Source organism: Euphorbia lathyris, chromosome 1, assembly GCF_963576675.1.
Source record: "Euphorbia lathyris chromosome 1, ddEupLath1.1, whole genome shotgun sequence".
NCBI lineage: Eukaryota > Viridiplantae > Streptophyta > Magnoliopsida > Malpighiales > Euphorbiaceae > Euphorbia > Euphorbia lathyris.
In genome coordinates this window covers 131,519,676-131,538,830 of record NC_088910.1, presented here as the reverse complement: position 1 = coordinate 131,538,830, position 19,155 = coordinate 131,519,676, and the positions used below count along the sequence as shown (strand labels likewise).

At 34.3% G+C, this 19,155-nt stretch overlaps 1 protein-coding gene across 1 annotated transcript; it reads left to right on the top strand.

Annotated features, from left to right (window-relative positions):
* The first annotated feature begins 687 nt into the window (after nt 1–687).
* On the top strand, nt 688–18,721 carry LOC136211019 (nucleoside diphosphate kinase III, chloroplastic/mitochondrial). Its single transcript, XM_066002516.1, has 16 exons — nt 688–805; nt 882–1,019; nt 2,647–2,826; nt 2,928–3,036; nt 3,117–3,199; nt 4,260–4,323; nt 4,447–4,564; nt 4,921–5,075; nt 7,181–7,237; nt 14,516–14,585; nt 14,852–14,989; nt 16,248–16,285; nt 16,393–16,443; nt 16,966–17,133; nt 17,217–17,329; nt 18,314–18,721. The coding sequence occupies exons 3-16, from the start codon at nt 2,702–2,704 to the stop codon at nt 18,435–18,437; spliced, it is 1,413 nt and encodes a 470-aa protein (XP_065858588.1). The 5' UTR covers nt 688–805; nt 882–1,019; nt 2,647–2,701; the 3' UTR covers nt 18,438–18,721.
* Nucleotides 18,722–19,155: the final 434 nt, after the last annotated feature.

Here is a 19,155-nt window from a genome sequence, read left to right as displayed (position 1 = left end):
CCATGTTAAATATGATCTAATCCGTGAACAAATTTAATTGTCCACATTCATAAGCACTTTTATCCCTAAAACATCCACCAACAATTTTACTACTAAGGTTGACAAGTTGGGTCAATTCTAAACATTATTATAAAACACGGATATTTTGTTCCTTATTTTGCAACAATTGCATATCAGTTTGTTTAAGAAAAAGATTTAATAGAATTAGAGATTAATATTTATAAATTCGATAAAATATTTTAAATTTTTTTTCCAACTCATACAATAGACAATATATGCATGGTCCATTAATCATCATGATGGCTAATTATGCCATGGCCAAGACTCTTATCTTTATTTGCTTTAATATATTAGTTAATTTGTTATAATTATATCATATGCCGAACAGATAATTCATGTTTAATTAATTTATCACGAAAGTTTACCTATATGCCCATATGCCACGACGGCTTACAAAGTCTAGGAGAGAGGATAGAAGTGTCTTTTGCAATAAACAGAAAACGATCAGAAGAAATACTAAACAGTAAACAATACCTACCAGTCACATCGTATAAATACTTCAATGGAGGCGGGTCAACTCACTTTCCGTGAACTCAACCGGAAACCTCCATTTCCGTCTCTTCCTCCCATTATCTCTTCTCTGAAAGGTCTCTTTCGAAGGATAAATACAGTAAGTAAATCCATATCGTCCTTGCTTTTTTACATATTTCTCGTGTGTTTCGTTTTTTTGTTCTGTTTCGGAGAAATCAATCAAGAATTTGGTGTTAATGATCATTTATGGTTTTCTTTGCGTCTTGCAAGATATGTAAGTTTTTGTTTCTCTAATTCGAAGTAATTGATCTGATGATTTGGATTCTGATAATGATGCGCATGGATTTTAGTTTGAAGATAGTTGTGTGCTTGGCGGAGTTTGTGCTTTATGAGAAATCAATCAAGAATTTGGTGTTGATGATCCGAATTTTTTGTTGATTTTGAGCTTAGTTAACCTTTCGCAAACTGTGTTGGGGATGGAGAAGTAGGTGGTTATCTTCTTGGACTTGATTTTCTTTCGCATTGCTTTTGTGTTTCATTTTCTGTCTGTTTGGGAGATCAGATATGCTTTTCTTTGCGTCTTACAAGTTATGTAAGTTTGTTGCTCTCTAATTTGAAGTATTTGATTTGATTTGATTTGATGCTTTGAATTCTGATGATGATGCGCATGGCTAGTTGTGTGCTTGCGGAGTTTGTGCTTTGTGAGAAATCAATTAAGAATTTGGTGTTGGTGATCTGAATTTGGTTGATTTTGAGTTTAATTAAGCTTTCTTAAAACTGTGATTGGAAGGAGAAGCAAGTTATCTTATCGGATTTGATGACTTTTTGAGGGGGGGTCTCAAATGCCATGTTCTTTCCCAACTTTTAAGCTTATCTAAGAGCTTACAAAAATGCGAAGTTCATGATGAGCCACAGCTTTACAATGTGTATGGAATCAATTACTTACAAGAAAATAATTGAATTTCCTTGCTAAGAATTCAATTCAAGTCATTTTCTTTGTTTGGAAAACTTTTTTAATATGAAAGAATTCAATTATAAATTGATTGATTTATTTTAAATATTTCATTATTACCCTTATTTTAACAAACACTTTAAACAATTTTAATAGGCAATCTAATCTGTTCACCCCAAAATTGGATTTTTATGGTCAAAAGCTTTATCTATTTCAAAATTGTCAAAATCCAGAAATTAAGAATCTGAACTAGAAAGCTTACTAAAAATTGGTAGCTATATCGAGTACTATCAGAATAGGCATGTTATATTAGATTTTTATCAAGCAAATTATGTATCTCTGTATTAATCCTATCAGCATTAATGAGCACTGGTTACAACAATTATAGAGTTAGCGAAGCATTGAGTACTTTGCTGAATCAGATTATGGATAGTTTTAGGCAAGGAGGCAGCAGGAGTATTATTGTTAAAGTAAGATTTAGAAGCCCATGCCAATTGAATTTTCCACAAAATCAGGCTACATTTTGCCTGATTTGTCATTCCCACATTATTGTGTAGCCTAAAATATGAGGGAATTAAATTCTTTCATTTCCCCCCCAAATGTTGGAAATTTGAGGAAAAGTAATTCAGTTCAATGGAATTTCATCCAAAATGATGGTTCCAAACACTATGTTTATGATATGATGATATGGAACTTATAACTTATGAGCTTAGGTTTTCGGGTGGGAAAGAATAGCTCTTCACCATACCTTCTATCCACTTTTTGCTATGCCCTCTAGGTGTCTGCGTGATGAGTTTTTTGCAGGTTCAAGAAACACACAATGAATACTGATGTTAAAAAAATTGTGAAAATGGATCATTGAATCCAATTTTAATTCCCATAGAGTTTCTGCTTTGCATAGCCATATAATTACTAGGATTCCTATCTTGCACAAGAATAATCAGACGACATTCCTGGAAGATTTCACACTATCTTAGGAGGAATTTACCAGTCATAGATATATATCTATGTCACTAAGCATTTTCATTGCTCATAAAATCTAATAAATTAGTGAAGCACTAGATGGTTTGTTATTATTGTTATTTTATTCTTTGTTTTTTTTTTTTTTTTTTAAATCTCATATTGGATTGGTTTAAGTAGTGTGCATATTTCTCACTATGTAGATTTATTCACTAGTCAAAGGTGTACACCTTCTTCTCCAACTGAACATACAACTTAATGGATGATAGTCTTGGGAAGATAAAGATTGTCCGAGATCACTTTCAAGTTTCAACCTCAGATAAGGGCACTCCTCCAGGCAGCACTGCATCTAATCCGCAGCCAATAATTGATAATCCAGTAAGGTACTCGTCAATTTTTTCTTGAAAAAAATAATGAGAAGTGAAATAAAATGGTTAAGAAAATTTGAGTTCATATCTGTTATGTTTCTTCTCATTTAGAATAGGTCTCATAGCCATTTCTGGACTGGAAAACTAAAGGGTGCTGCATTCATGTTGAATTTGTTTAGACTACGCACTCTTCCATGGGGTTCTAGTAGTAATGGTGAGGAAAAGGTATATTGAACCGCCTCTTCAGCTTTCTCATAGTTGGACTTTGTGTCCTTTAACCACTAAATTTCTTTTTTCATTTGTAGGTTGAATTGACTGTGGTAGAGTTAGAATGCCTTCGAGCAGAACTTGCTGATTTAGAAGAGAGGGAAGCTCACTTGAAGGCACAGTAAGTGCAAACACGATACCATTCTTTCATATCTTTAAATTGAAAAACCAATCTAGTATTGTTGGTTTTTCGTTTTAACTACTTTTGGACTATGTTGCGAAAACTTTGATTTTAAAGCTTTTCACGTTTCTGCATCTGTTTCAGGAGCCGAAACTCTCGGAAACTTATACGAAATGCTTATGGTCACATTTCCTTAATTCAAAAAACTTGGAAACTTGTTTCCTAGGATGTAATGTGTTTTTAGAGGTGGATCAATGCTAATACATATTGAGCCAGGTCAAAGCCCCATGTGGCACCGAGATCTCCCCGGATCCTCGGCCAGCCAATGCCTACCGAAGGAGCTTATCCCCTTTAAGCATCAATCATCCCATTAATTCATCTGTCGGTAATCCGTCCCGGAGGAACTCTCTATGGTTAAACCTCGATTTATAAAGGACCCGCACTATGGGCTAACTCCGGAGCCCAAAGTGTCCCTAGGGGTTCCACACCCTATGGAGACATCCGCCTCCCTTCCCAAAGGCCGGATGCCCGACTCTTCTAGTCCCTAGTGGACTAAGGTGTATCGCTTAGACCAATACCGACAACTGGTTTAGGGATTGGCAGAGATCTAACGCCAAATGACCATGTCCCTCTGTAGTGTTTCTTACGCCGACTTGGAGCTCACGGCCAGTGGACATTGATATGTCTCATTCACCACTCGCCACCAATCCTCCTCGTAGCCTAGCCAATGCTCATGCCATGCTTGGGATAGCCTTGCCCATGCCTAGGGATGAGTTTGCATACGCACAAACTCTCCCCCAATCCCTAATATTTTAAATTTTCAAAATGGAAAGATCTCTTTTTTTCCCTCTATTATGGGACTTTTATGTAAATATATCCATATATTTTTATTATATACACATTTAATTTCCATTCCTATATTTTGTACAAATATTGTTTTCTGGTTTTCATTTCCGTTTCCGCTTACATGTAATATATCATGTGGAAGTTAAGCTTCCATGTGCTCTTAGAAAAAGTTGTTCTTTTGCATATAAAAAGTTAGCTTCCAATATGTTTACAGGTTGGAAAATGTTGGTGAAATTCTGCGTTCTGCTCGCTTCTCCGGGTACCTTTATATCCGAACGGTATTTAATTCCTCCACCTTTCTGTTTTACTTTCTCCTGTCCATGCTGCAATATCTTGTGCAATTGTCTGTATAACATATATATACTTTGTTTAATTATAATATCCATTTTTCTCCTTTTCAGAGATGGACAGCTTTACCTGGAGAACCTCCGCCACTTGATGATTGTGAAGTTGATGATTGGCTTCCTCGCTTTGTTGTACTTCACGGACCCTGCATCTTCTTTTATTTATCGTGCTCAGGTACTAATTGTGTGTACTGTTTAATGTTGGTGCTCCCTCAGTTAATTGTGGATCGTGCTAGTACTATCGAGTTAGTGCCAAATGAGTCTTCTGTAATCCAACTTAAAAAAAATTCATAACGTGTCAACCCAATTGAGTTAATACTGTTTTTGTATCGTGTTTGCAGATCACATGTAATTTTACTTACCTTCAATAATGGTAATATTTAAGAATATAGGATAATATAATAATAAATATTTGTCAATTTTGTATTAGCATGACAGTGCAAAATTTATACTCAAAATCTATTAAACAAATTTAAAAATTCGAGTTAAAAGTTTGAATTTCGTGTGAACCCTTAAATACCTTTTTTGCAGATTTGAGTCCACAGGATTCCGCTCTACTGTCTGATATTGTTGAAGTCGGTTCCTTGCCAACCTTAACACGAGAAGATGATGAGAGGCAGTATTGTTTTTACATCTCAACTCGACTTGGGCTGCGATACGAATGTTCAAGTAGTTTTAAAATACAGGTACTTGCATTATTCATGTATTTATATATTCCTGTATATATTTCACAGTCAATTTATCTCAATAAAATCACTATAAATCATTATGGTCAGATTTGAGGTAAAGCATATCAAAAAGCTAATGGGTCGAAGTCAATCCAAAGTCTTACATATCATCAACAACAACAACAAACAACAACAAAGCCTTAGTCCCGAAATGATTCGGGGTCGGCTAACATGAACCATCATATAAAACCGTGAAAATCAAGTCGTGTCAGCGACACAGATTTGCTCCCTCCACTCCGTCCTATCCACTACCATATTTTCCTCAATTCCCAATAAACTCATATCACTCTCGATCACCCTCCTCCAAGTTTGCTTAGGTCTTCCCCTACCCCTCACCACTACATCCCTTTGCCACTCTTCGGTTCTCCTAACCGGCGCATCAAGCGCTCTACGTCTCACATGGCCAAACCACCTTAGTCGGTTTTCTCTCATTTTATTCTCAATAGATGTAACCCCTACTTTTGTCCTAATTATTTCATTACGCACCCGGTCCTTTCTCGTGTGACCACACATCCATCTCAACATACGCATCTCCGCCACCGACATCTTATGGATGTGGCAGTGTTTCACTGCCCAACACTCCGTACCATATAACAATGCTGGTCTAATTGCCGTCCGGTAGAATTTTCCCTTCAATCTATTAGGCATGCCGGGATCACAAAGGAAACCCGTAGCACTCTTCCACTTCGACCAACCAGCTTTAATCCTATGGGCAACATCTCCATCTACTTCTCCATCCGTTTGGATAATAGATCCTAAATACCGGAAGCAATCCGAGGCCTGAACAACTCTCCCATCTAGGGTGATTGTCCCTGCCTCCCTACTCCTACGGCCGCTAAACTTACACTCCAAATATTCTGTCTTACTTCGACTCAACTTAAAGCCTCTAGATTCTAGAGTTTGCCTCCATAGTTCCAACTTCATCTCCACTCCTTCTTTCGTCTCATCAACCAACACAATATCATCTGCAAACAGCATGCACCATGGTATACCATCTTGAAGTGAACTTGTTAGTTCATCCATAACGATGGCAAAAAGAAATGGGCTTAGTGCGGAACCTTGATGCACTCCAATCGTAATAGGAAACTCTTCAGTTTTCCCAACACTAGTACGTACACTCGTGCATACTCCCTCATACATGTCCTTTATGATGTCAATATATTTCCGCGAAATGCCTTTCCTTATCAAGGCCCACCAAAGTACTTCCCTTGGTACCTTATCATATGCTTTCTCCAAGTCAATGAAAACCATATGCAAGTCTTTCTTCTTATTTCGATAGTGCTCCATTAATTGTCTCATTAGATGGATGGCTTCCATAGTTGATCTTCCCGGCATAAAGCCAAACTGGTTTTCCGAGATCTTCACCGTCCTCCTTAGCCTTTGTTCAATCACTCGCTCCCAAAGTTTCATAGTGTGACTCATTAATTTGATTCCCTCATCGCCACGTAAAATTCTTTATCAACATCTATGCCACAATTCAACTACGTATCTGCTAACATGACAATAACGTGACATTTATGCGTCGGTGGTCACTAGAGAATCTTTTATCATTTTCATATTGCCACGTGGTAGAAATGTTGTTGAGAAATTTACGTGGTGATGAGCTGACAAGTAAGAATGTAGGATGTTGGGTTGAGTCGTCACGTTAACTATGTATCTGCTACAATTCAACTACGTATCTGCTACAATTCAACTACATATCTGCTACGTGACAATACTGAGAATGAAAAAAAAAAGGCAAATGCACCGACGATCGCTAAAGTATTGCATTTATGCGTCGGTGGTCACTAGAGAATCTTTTATCATTTTCATATTGCCACGTGGTAGAAATGTTGCTGAGAATCTTACCTGGCGATGAGCTGACAAGTGGGAATATAGGATGTTGGGTTGAGTCGTCACGTTCAGCTTTTTCCTCAAATCTGGTCATAGTGACTTTATTGACACCGGAATTAAACTTTAGTGATTATATTGACACGAAATTGACTTTAATAACCACCGGTACGCAATTACGAAACTAGAGTTATGGCATAATATGAACTAACTTTGTCTGCCTATTTCTTCAGGTGGATTCATGGTTAACAGCATTACAAGGTGAGTGCAATTCAGCTTCTGATACAAAAGCTCCCAATGGTGCAAGTGAAATGTAAATTATATTTGTATATGTATTCTTCATTTGTAAACTGTATATATAGGCCTAAAATTTACTTATTAACCATAGATCAGTCAAATATTAATTAGAAAACCTTGTCATTCAACTTATTCTTTTATGTTTTTGTACGTAGAATGACCTAGTAAATCAGTATTACCAATCAATTTGAGTAGGATTTTCAAATTCTGACACGATATCACGAGACATTGATATGGTTAAATGTACCATTTGTCATTAAGCTTCCATAGTTGTTTTAAAATGGTCATTCAACTTCAATTTGTCTTAATAAAATTATTCAATTTTAAATTGTCTTAATTAATCCACTCTGTTGACAATAAGAACAAAATGACACTGGAAATATGATGTGGTTTCAGTATAACACTAGTTAATTTTCACCGCTGATCGAAACGAAACATGGCTACCACCTAGGTAACCGAAATGACACGTGGCTATCACCATGCTGACACATGTCGTTTCGATCAGCGGTGAAAGTTGACTACTACTGATGTGTCAAGGTGATAATGCGAAGGTCATGGCGATCCGTACTTCCGCTTCAAATCACATCAGAGGTTATTTAGAGAAATACAGACAAGACAACAAAATATTGTCTCTCTCTCTCTCCTCCTTATTGTGCTACCCTCTCTCACGCTCTCTCTCTCTCTCTCACAACTACAGTCGCTCTTAGTTCATGAATCATTCGTTTCCTCTCCCGGTTAACCTCAGTGTAGTCGAAGCGTGACGGATAATACGAAGGTCATGGTAATTTGTACTTCCGCTTCAAATCACACTTGAAGTTATCCAGAGAAATACAGACAAGACAACGAAATATTGTCTCTCTCTCTCCTCCCTACTGCGCCACCCCTCTCTCACACACACAACTACAATGGCTCTTAACCTCCCTAATACGAAGGTCATGGCAATATGTACATCGTTCGTTTCCTCTTCGGCTTAACCTCAGTGTAGTTGAAGTGTGACCACTAATACAAAGGTCATGGTGATCGTACAAATACAGATGAGACAACAAAACATTGTCTCTCTCTCGTGCCTACTGTGTCCCCCCTCTCTCTCACACACAACTACAAGGGTTATCCACATTACAAGAGGTAATATGATAACCCTTATAAAATATAGGTTGATATTTATCCTTCAAGTGAGTTTCAAATAAATTAGCTTATCCCTTAATTTGAAAACTTTCATTTGCGTATAGATTTAAAAAATAAAAACCAATTATTTATTTTTCATTGCATCTTTTGTTTGGGAAGAAAAAATACGAAGAAATTTAATCATTTGCTCTAGAAAATAAGCTAATTTGATAAAATTGTAAATGATGTAAGGATAGATCTTTTCAAGTAATTTTATAGATTAAGTTGATATTTAACTTAATTGATCATTTTTAAATATTAGAGATCAATTTCTCTCTTTAAGATTATTTATAGACTTCATTTGCACTATAGTAAAATTCAAAGCCCAAAAGGGATAAATTGTAGGTAAAATTACACAGAAATTCATATTTGAAAAACTATTTACAACTATGTTAAATCATAATTTTGGATTATGTCAAATTAGTAAAATCAGTACTTTTAATATACTTTAAGGATTGGAATTTATAAATTAGAAGTCTAGAATATATTTTCTAGGGTTTATGATTTATGAATTCGAGCCTATCATTTTTAAATTATAGTATAAAATCATAATATATAGATAATAATGACATATTAAGAATTAAGATTGATGATACGACTTAGTTGTAATTTTGAACTTAATTATGATATTCATGTATTTGACCCTAAATTGTATCAATGGTGGCTAATTTTTGGATGTCTATATTAAAAAAAAAAATCATTGAATTTCAATAATTGAATTTATTTTACAAAATTTTCTTTTCTTTAAATAAAATTATTAAATTTTACTTTTATTTTTAATAAAATCATTGAGATCAATTTGTAAAAACAAAAAATTATCAAAATATTGACGTGATATAGAATATAGTTAACTATATATCAACTAAATATCATAAAGGATTTGTTTTAATGATTTAGAATATGTATACATTTTCCACTGTAAACCTCCATCGAGGTCTGTGGTTTGCCCTGACCTTGGGAGTGGGTAGACCTACCCTTACCTAACTTTTTTCTACCAAAAAAAAGAATATGTATACATTAACATGATAGTTATATCAACTGTAATGATCAAATATGTATAGTATGGTGTTAGTTATAATAAGGATCAGGTTCTCACAAGTACCTCCCCACATATCAAACGACATGTGTAGTTTTTTTTCATAAAAATAACATGTGTGGTCTTCTAAGAACCCGAACCTTGTTATAAAACCGCATTCAATTAGTATATAGTCAAATATATTTTTTTTGTATCATGTCTGTAGTTTAATGAGATTTTTGTACATAAAAGACTTACAATTTCAAAGATTGTCAATACATTTTATCCACTACCAAAAGTTAGGGGCTCATCCGCGACATATAGCACAATTGATTTTATTAAAATTAAATATAAAGTTAAGTGAATTTTATCAGAAAAAATGAAATTCAGTAATCTTTGGAAACAAACCTAAAATTTGAGTGATCGTCAATGTATTTTGTCTATATAATAAGTAGTACTAAAATTTAGAGGTGTCATGTAGTACAAATAATACTCGTGTCAAACGAATTATTTTCTAAATTATATTATCGTGTATGAAATTTTTTTTTTTTGGTAGAAAAGGAAAAGAAAAACGAACAACAACAAACTACCCAGGAATTAGCCTAGGGAAGCTAACCCCAATCCTATCTTCTAAGAGAAGAGGAGAGATGAAACTAAGGGAAACAGGAAGGTTAGTAACTAAATCTAAGATATTTATGTCTAAGATATTTAGTGTATTACTAACACAATTAAAAAAATCTGTTAAAATGTTAATAACTAAATCTATCACATATAAGTTAATTACACAAAATTTGGCAACGTGTCTAAAATATTTACTAAAAGTGTATGAAATTAATAGGCTTAATATATTTATATTTCCTTTGTTTGTCTAGAAAAATTAAATATTCATTTATACTTTTAAAAAGTCATATTTACTTTTTAATTTGTTTAAAATGACTTATTGATTTTGTGAAAATAATATATTAGTCCCTAAATTTGTTTAAGTATTGACCTCCTAAAGTTTTTTTTTTTTTGGGAGAAACAGAACTTTTATTCATTGTCAAAATTGGTGGCATCATTACAAATCAATCTCCAAACAATAGTGGGAGCATCCTCAATCAAATAAAGTGGATTCATTAAACCTCTAGCCCATTTTTCAATAGCGTGAGCTACATTATTACGAATTCTAAATGTATGCATAAACGAACAAATATGAAAATTTGAAGCTAGTGTAACTATGTCTATGTAGAGCTCTTGAAGAGCCATGCTGGGAAGGGGATTGGAGTTAATTGTATCAATTACCACTTTCGCATCAGATTCTATAATAATTGCTGAGAAACCACAATCCCGAGCCCAAGTTAGGGATTCAAGGACCGCATGGGCTTCAGCTGTTGTCACTAAAGTGCTTGGACCGATGAGAACACCTGCAAAAGCCATAACTGATCCGTTTGAGTCTCTCGCGATCAACCCGGCCCTGCAATCCCGGTCATTATCCCCCATGGAGGCATCACAATTAATTTTTATAACACCAGGCGGGAGGCGACATCAAGATTTTTTAGGATCCAGAGTTTGCTCGTGTGAGACCCTGTTGTTGGACGAACCATTACCAGCAAGCTCTCTTGTGTGATGCCAATCAATGAGGAATTGTTGAGCTTTCATTACGAGGATCTCGGAAGATATCCAAAAGTGTTCATGCCGCCACACATTGCGTCTATACCAAATCCACCAAGTAAGCACTGCAACAACTTCAAAATCTGACCGTCGAAGCTTTTTGCAGCAGAACTCCAACCAGCAAAATAAATCAGCAGCTCCCACTTTGTCAATGCGGAAGGGTAGTGGTGCTCTGTGCCAAACTTCCTTGGAGTACGGGCACTACAGGAGGCAATGGGACAGATCTTCGAGCCCATAACTACAGCATTTGCAGGACGGTTCATTGGATATTCCACGCCGATAGAGAGAGTCGCCAGTCGGGAGCTTATTTCGGATCACCCGCCAGAGGAAGTGTTTGATTTTTGCTGGTAAACCGAGGTTCCAGAGGTGTTTGAAAATAGGGCGATCCCGGGGCGAGCTTGAGGCCGAGCTAATGTTTGTAAGTTGGATGCTTTCTGCAAGATGATAACAGGTTTTAACAGAGGATGTACCTAAATTCGTGAGGCCCCAATACATTCTGTCCGGGGGTGAGCGGAAGCTGATATTAATTTTTAGAATCTCAGTAACATCATCCTCTTGAAAGAATTGGTGGAGGGTATTTCTATTCCAGCAGCATTAGCTTGATCAATTAGCTCATGAACCAGTACCGGCCTAGGGGCAGCAAGGGAGATAAGCGGATGACGAGCATTGAGTGAGGGAACACAACAATCAGTCCATATATTTATGTTAAGACCATTCCCCACCCTCCAGAAAATACCTTTGCGGAAGATGTCTATTGCATTAAGGACTCCACGCCAAAAATAACTCGGTCCAGAACACTGCGGAGCATCCAGGAAATTGTTTAAAGGGAAATTCTTCGCCTTAAGGATCTTTGCGCACAACAAACTCGAATTATACAAGATTCGCCAACACTATTTCGACATCAGAGCCAAATTGAAAGATCGCATGCTTCGGAATCCTAGGCCACCTTCAAATTTCGACTTGCATACTATGTCCCAAGCTAACCAGTTGTTTAAGATATTTTCAAAATATACGGCCAAGTGATTTTTTAGCAATAAGAGCCAAATTTAACCCCAATGTTTTAGTGGAAGTGCAAATTTAGGCATAATGTATGAAATGATACAAATTTAACGCTGGCGTTTATAAGCAATATCAATTTTAGTCCTATGTTACCGAAAATTTTAAAAAACGGATTTGATTGTTATTTAACTGTAACTTCAGACCTTTCAAATATCAATTATGTCTAGTAGTGTATTACTAACACAATTAAAAAAATCTGTTAAAATGTTAATAACTAAATCTATCACATATAAGTTAATTACACAAAATTTGACAACGTGTCTAAAATATTTACTAAAAATGTACAAGATTGCTCCAATTTATCGATATATTTATTTGGAAAGTCCGATATGACAATTAAATAATAGTCAAATTAGTTTTTTAAATTTTCAATAACATAGAACTAAAATTAATTTTATTTAAAAACGTTAAGATTAAATTTATAATATTTCATATGTTAGAATTAAATCTGTATTTTCCTTAAAATATGAATTACAACAAATTAATAATAATAACTATACCAAAATTGAACATAATTACCTCCTTTTGGCATAATGATATATGCTTAAAAGGTGCTTAATGCACCGTTCAAGTTAGGTATTTAAGTTAAAACAATAAGTTTTCTTAAAAAAAAAAAAAAAAACAATAAGTTAGGTATCTCTTATCTTTTCACTAGATATGTTCGACTTTATTGCCAATTGGGAAGGAATAATAAGTACCATATCAACAGTCCAAAAGCTATGTTTCAGCCTAAACTTTTCATTTATAGACCACTTTAATTTGATTTGTCTTTAACTTGAAATTTTCACATTCACCTTAATAAGCAAGTGAATTTACTTATTCACTGTTAAATATAAGCTTATTTCTACATGCTCATTAAGGTGCATGTGATGAAGACTCCTTCGTTAGTTGGTTGAAGAGCTCAATTTTTTTTTTTTTTGTTTTACTCTAAACAACACATGTAAAATGTTTCCTTATAATTAAAAATAATTTACAATTATTTTAGAAAGAAAACCAGCTAACAATTACTAAAACAACAAACAGTTAATAGCAACAACTAAAAGCCAAATCGACTCTATATTTCATGTGGATGGTTTGCTCTTTTATTAATGAAGAAATTACTCTATACAATTCAAATATCAAGTACGGATATCGAATTACCTTTTGTAACGCAAAATCCATGTTTACTACTCCATCCGTTTCATATTACATGACTTTTTAAAGAGTTATACATAAATTAATGATATTAGGAAAAAGACATTGTTGTCCCTTATTTATTGATTTCAATATTTATTTATTCTATAATAAGTCCATTATGCTAATTAATTTTCGTAAATCCGCGTTTTATAGCAGAAAAAATGATGACCTAACGTGTACTGATTATACAAAATGACATGTAATATGAAACAAAAAAGAATCTCTAAAAAGACATGTAATATGACACGGAGGTAGTATATTATAATATACCTCATCTATGTACTATCTAATGGTGATCGAGACCCTACACCTTGCATGCTTGAGTTATTTAGTATGGGCTTATATTTGCCTGGGAAAAGGACTACCGGTATATTGCAGCTGAAATGAATTTATAGGTTATTTTAAGTTTCAGGACCGGTTGTGTCTCTCCTTTGCATCCATTCGTCAATGTCAGGTGTTGCGTGATAAAAATTGAGTGATTCTTTTTACTTATACTTACCGCGAGGGGAACCGAACGACAGATTGGATTACAAATTTTGCAGGGTTCTTTCCTTTAAGCTATCACAAGTGTAGGGAACCTCCTACAGACATCCAAAATATCTTAGTAGCAGATAGTAATGGTAATTCATTTGTAGTTTTCTCGTATTGGCTTTTCAGCTCATTCGAGTTCTTATATTAAGCATCAGGTCTTCCATGTCACTCGGAGGACCTCCAATTCACATTTGGACATGTATATTGTGACCCCACGTAATAATTAAAATAGTAGAATCTTTTATAATATATGTGGATCCATGTTACACGTATCAAAATATATATGAGAGATCCTCCATTTGATATGATAAACCAGATGCTTCTAATAATTTGTCTGTAACAAAAATAAATAAATTATCCCATGAGAATCTGTTAGGTAGGTAGCATCAAATGACACGTTGAACATAAGTTGGAAGCCGTTAGACCAAGATTTGATGGATCATCATCAAATCGGGTAGGGTTTGACTTGATCATAAACTAACCCGACCCAATAATAATTATCTAATTATTATTATCATTATTATATAATAATACCCACTTACCTTTCAATCCCACTTTCCCACACACTCTTATCAGCTATTGGCCATTACACTTTTCTCTACTTTCACTTCCATTTCTCTCCATCTCTCATTTTCAGAGCTCAGATTTCTTCCTCAACTGAAATATGAGCTCTCAGATTTTCAGATCTACTTCTAGAGCCGCCAGGTCTCTTCTCTCTGCTTCCAAGACCTCTCGTTTCTACTCCGGTAATCCTTTTTTTTCTATATTTCTTGTTTGGATTTGTTACGGTTAAATCTTTATTTGTATAGCTGCGGCATTGGTTTTTCTGTTTTCTGATTGGTCCTTTTTGAGGTTTTCTTTGAATAGTTTTGAGGTTTTTGATTTTAAGATTCGTTTTCTGCATCTTGAATTGATTTGCTTTTTATTTCGATTCAGAGTTTTGATGTCATGTTATGAATTAGTTGATTCTTTTTTTTTGTTATGATAAAGAAACTGATGTTTATCATTGCAGAAGGTCGAGCTGCAGCTGCGGCTGCCGCGGTTTCAGTCACTGGAAAGGCATCTGTTCTATCTTCAGCTTTTGGGAGGACTGGTTCTGCTAATGCTTCTGCTCAATGGTTTTCAGGGATCCTTGCGATTCCTATTGCAGGTATGGGTTAAAAAACAGAAACCTCATCTTTTTCTATTTATTTTTTAATTTCCTGAAGATTTTATTCACTTTTGTTCATCTGCAATATATTCGTTATAGATGGCAATCTGTGTTGCATGGAAACTTTGATTTTATGCTTCACGTTTCCGAAATGTTTCAGAATCTGAAATTCTCAGCAAATTTGTATGAAATGTTCCGGATCATTTTTCTGTGATGTATTTTCAGATGTGGATTGATGTTAATCACATGTTCATTAAATCCATAATATTTTCTATATCATCTTTTTCCAGCTTTAGAAATGAAAAAAATTGCTTTTTTCCCCTCTATCATGTGACTTTTACCTAATTTTTTTAATGTAGACATATAAAAATTAAACATACATTTTTATTATTTTAAACTTTTTATGGATATATCTATGTATGTCTACCAAAAAATTACTCGTTTTTTTCCATGTTTTCGTTTCCTATATTTCTTACAAATACAGTTTTCCGGTTTGTGTTTTAGTTTCCATTTCCATGTGATGATATAAATGGCAATGTGTGAATACGATGTGCATATATGAGAGATTTTCCAATATCTGCTTCAATGCTTAAAAATATTTGAGGATATATTAAAGAGAGCTGTGTCTGTATGTGCATTTTGGAAATAACAGGAAGAGGAGCCTTGCTCATTGCTCAAGTTTTTGGCACTGTAGCTTCTGGGATCTCTTCTATAAGAATGATAATATGGGTGAAGTTTTTATCATGATAATGAACAATTGAACTAAAAGTTTAAGCTGATAGCTAAAAGTCCAATTCATATTAATATATGATGTAATCTTTATATTCCAAAGATTATATATATGAATATAAATGAAACAAAAATGATAATTGTGTCAAACGGATTGTGTAAGACATCGTCGCTATAAATCGTGTCGTGTTAGGAATGTATAATGTTAACCTTAGTTATTGGTTTCATAGAAAGCTATGATGTTCAAAATTAATACTAATCATCTATTTCTCTCCCTTGCGCATAAGACATTCATGCATTCAGATCCATATTCTAAGAAGGTTTCTCTTATCCCTCACTACCATTTATAAATATGAGGGAATAATCTCATCATTACAGCATTAATACAATCATACAAAGCCATATTTATTTCCAAGGTTAATGTATGCAATGTAAGGCATTCTAATAAAGGATAAGCATTCCCATTTGCAAGTCTTTCTTTCTGTTTAATTTGCAGTCCTTAACTACTCTTTATGTTTTCCTTTTGTAGCTTACATGCTCCAAGAACAGGAAGCACGTGCTGCAGAGGTACTCTAATAAGTTTTTTGATACCACATCTCTCAAGAGTCTCTATTGTTCTTTCTTCCTTTCTTTTCTCGTCAATTTATTAACTGCATCTTTAATTCTCTATGCAGTTTGAACGCACTTTCATTGCAATCAAGCCTGATGGGGTGCAAAGAGGACTGGTAGGACAAACAAGCATATTATTTGTAAATTTTGGTCTAACTTCGGCTTAATTACACCAATGGTCCTCCAATCATCAGAAATAGAATAGAATTAATTAACATGAATCTTAAATTCTTAAGAAAGCTAGCACAGTTTAACTTTGATTTCCCTCGTGGTTCTTTTGTGTGTGAACCAGCAAACACATTAGTTGGAGACATGCCATCAAAATAGAAGTTAAAAAAATAAAAAAATTGCCAACTTGTCATCCACTGCTATCTCCGGCTAATGTGTTTGTTGATTTCCGGACAAAGGGACCATAGGTGGAATCAAAGTTAAACGACAGTGGCTTTCTCCTTAAGAATATAAGATTTATGGCATTTCTGTTTCATTTGATCATAGATGTAAATTGTAATTAACTCGTGTAACTTCTGTAAGTTGAAAGTTCTAATCTTTTATATATTAGGCCTTCAAAGCTCACATTTATCATTTCTTCTTTACTTGACTTGGCTTATCTATAGTCTGATGTAACTTTTTTGTTTCAGATTGCAGAAATTGTATCTCGTTTCGAAAGGAAAGGTTTCAAGCTTGTAGGAATTAAAGTAGTTGTTCCTTCAAAAGATTTTGCTAAGAAGCACTATCATGATCTTTCAGAAAGACCATTTTTTAATGGTCTCTGTGACTTCCTCAGTTCAGGTCCAGTAATTGCCATGGTATGAAAAATCTGATTTCTTTGCTTCTCTTCCTGTTTTGGTACTTGCTTTTGAGTTTATGCAAAGTGATCGAATTGATGAAGGTCTGGGAAGGAGAAGGAGTCATTAGATACGGCCGCAAACTCATTGGAGCCACAGATCCTCAGAAATCAGAACCCGGAACTATCAGAGGTGATCTAGCCGTTGTTGTTGGAAGGTATAACTTTGAACTCAGTCGTAGAGCATATAGAGTCTTGGATGTTGTAATTATATCCACAAACATAACCATAAAACTGTAAGCTCATATTTATTGAAATCAAAAGCCGAAGCTGAATTCATAGTTCAATGAATTGAATGGAATCGAAAACGACTTAGGTTGATTGACTTTCTAGAACTAGAAGTAACTAACATGTACCTCTACGTTTGACAAGGGAGAATGTATATTTAGAATGCTTATGTCCTAGGGAACATAAGCCTCTTGGTGCAATTATTAATCTGCCCATATTGCAATATTTACAAATAATTAAACTCATACTCATTATATAAACTTTAGGTCCATAAAGAAAATTAGATCAGTTCTTTAACTTATATATGATAACCCATAATTTACAATATTATATATGTAAAACCCAACGTTATGGATTTTAATCACTTTGAATGATATTATTATTAATTTGTTAGATTGATCTTGTGTGACAATAGTAGAATCAAATACTAATTTGCTTCTTGAAGTGGGAAAATGAGTACCTCAAAAAATTCAATTGCCCTTGAATTTTTAAAAATTACAAACGATCTATATTCTTGTCCTGTTGCATTCAATAACTTTATATTTTTGTTCAAATACATTCAATAAACCCAAAAATTTAAATGTCCCATGAACTTTCAAAAGTTCATAATTATTTGTTCATTTGGTATTTTCTTTTTGACATGTGACAGTATGCGTGTCTTATTTGAATAAATTGTATTGAGAAATATGGGGTTATGGAATGTAAGCAGTTGAAGTTTTGAGGCAAGGACAACAAGAGATGTATTAGGCCTTACAATATCGTAAGGTTCAAGGATTTTTATGTAAAAAAAATGAAGTTTAAGATTCATGCATGATTATGTTTTACATCTACTTGATATGTAAAAATAGCTATGTGAATTGTGAAAAGATGCACACCATTACAATTGTAACCTAAACCCTTGTTTTGCTTTGTAGGAATATCATCCATGGAAGTGATGGACCAGAAACAGCAAAAGACGAGATTAACTTATGGTTCAAACCTGAAGAATTGGTTAGCTACTCAAGCAATGCTGAGAAGTGGATCTATGGAGCCAACTGATACAAGAGTTGTTCAATTTTTTCTTCACGAATTTAGGTCCCACAATGCAAGGTGTGGGAGAATCATAACCTTTAGAATAAGAGAAAAGAAAGAAGAAAGAGAAAAAAATTCTATTGAGAGGTGAGTATCAATATTTCCCTTGGCTATTACACACAATTGGCTAATTTCATTTTTTTTATAGTAATAATGTAGGCCACCTCTCATTCCTCTCATCATCAGTTTTAGTCATATAGTTGTTCTACTCCATTATTTTTGTTGCAATATATCATGATAGTTTAATAATCTTTTCAATTTGCACTCAAGCGCTTAATGATTATCAAAATTTCAAAACAATCTTTCTGTCACCTCTTCCTTAAAATCACATATTACCATGACGCAATTAAGGGTCCGTTTGTTTTAACTGCTGTTTGTTGTTGTCGATTTTGCTATTTGAAAATGCTGCTTTTCAGGTATTCCTGCTTTTATAAAAAGGTACTTTTCAGCTACAAAAGACAAACAAAATGTGTCTAACCAATCACCTAAAACTCTCATTTGAAAATGAAAAAGTAAAAAGGAGGTCCAAAAGCAGTAACTAAACACTCCTAAATCAATAAATGGGGCTGTCAAGAATTGAACCCCTATAACACTTGGTCAAACTAGTTTTGATACCGAATCAATTGAACTAAAAGGTTAAATTAATAGTTAAAGGTTCACTTCATGTTAATATCGTACACTATTA

What these genes read in the sequence shown, in the direction of transcription:
- LOC136211019 (XM_066002516.1), top strand. Translation starts at nt 2,702, where the DNA reads ATGGATGATAGTCTTGGGAAGATAAAGATTGTCCGAGATCACTTTCAA. An exon ending in GAAGCTCACTTGAAGGCACA is followed by an intron (nt 3,200 to 4,259) that starts GTAAGTGCAAAC and finishes ATATGTTTACAG; the next exon opens with GTTGGAAAATGTTGGTGAAA. An exon ending in CTAGCCGTTGTTGTTGGAAG is followed by an intron (nt 17,330 to 18,313) that starts GTATAACTTTGA and finishes TTTGCTTTGTAG; the next exon opens with GAATATCATCCATGGAAGTG.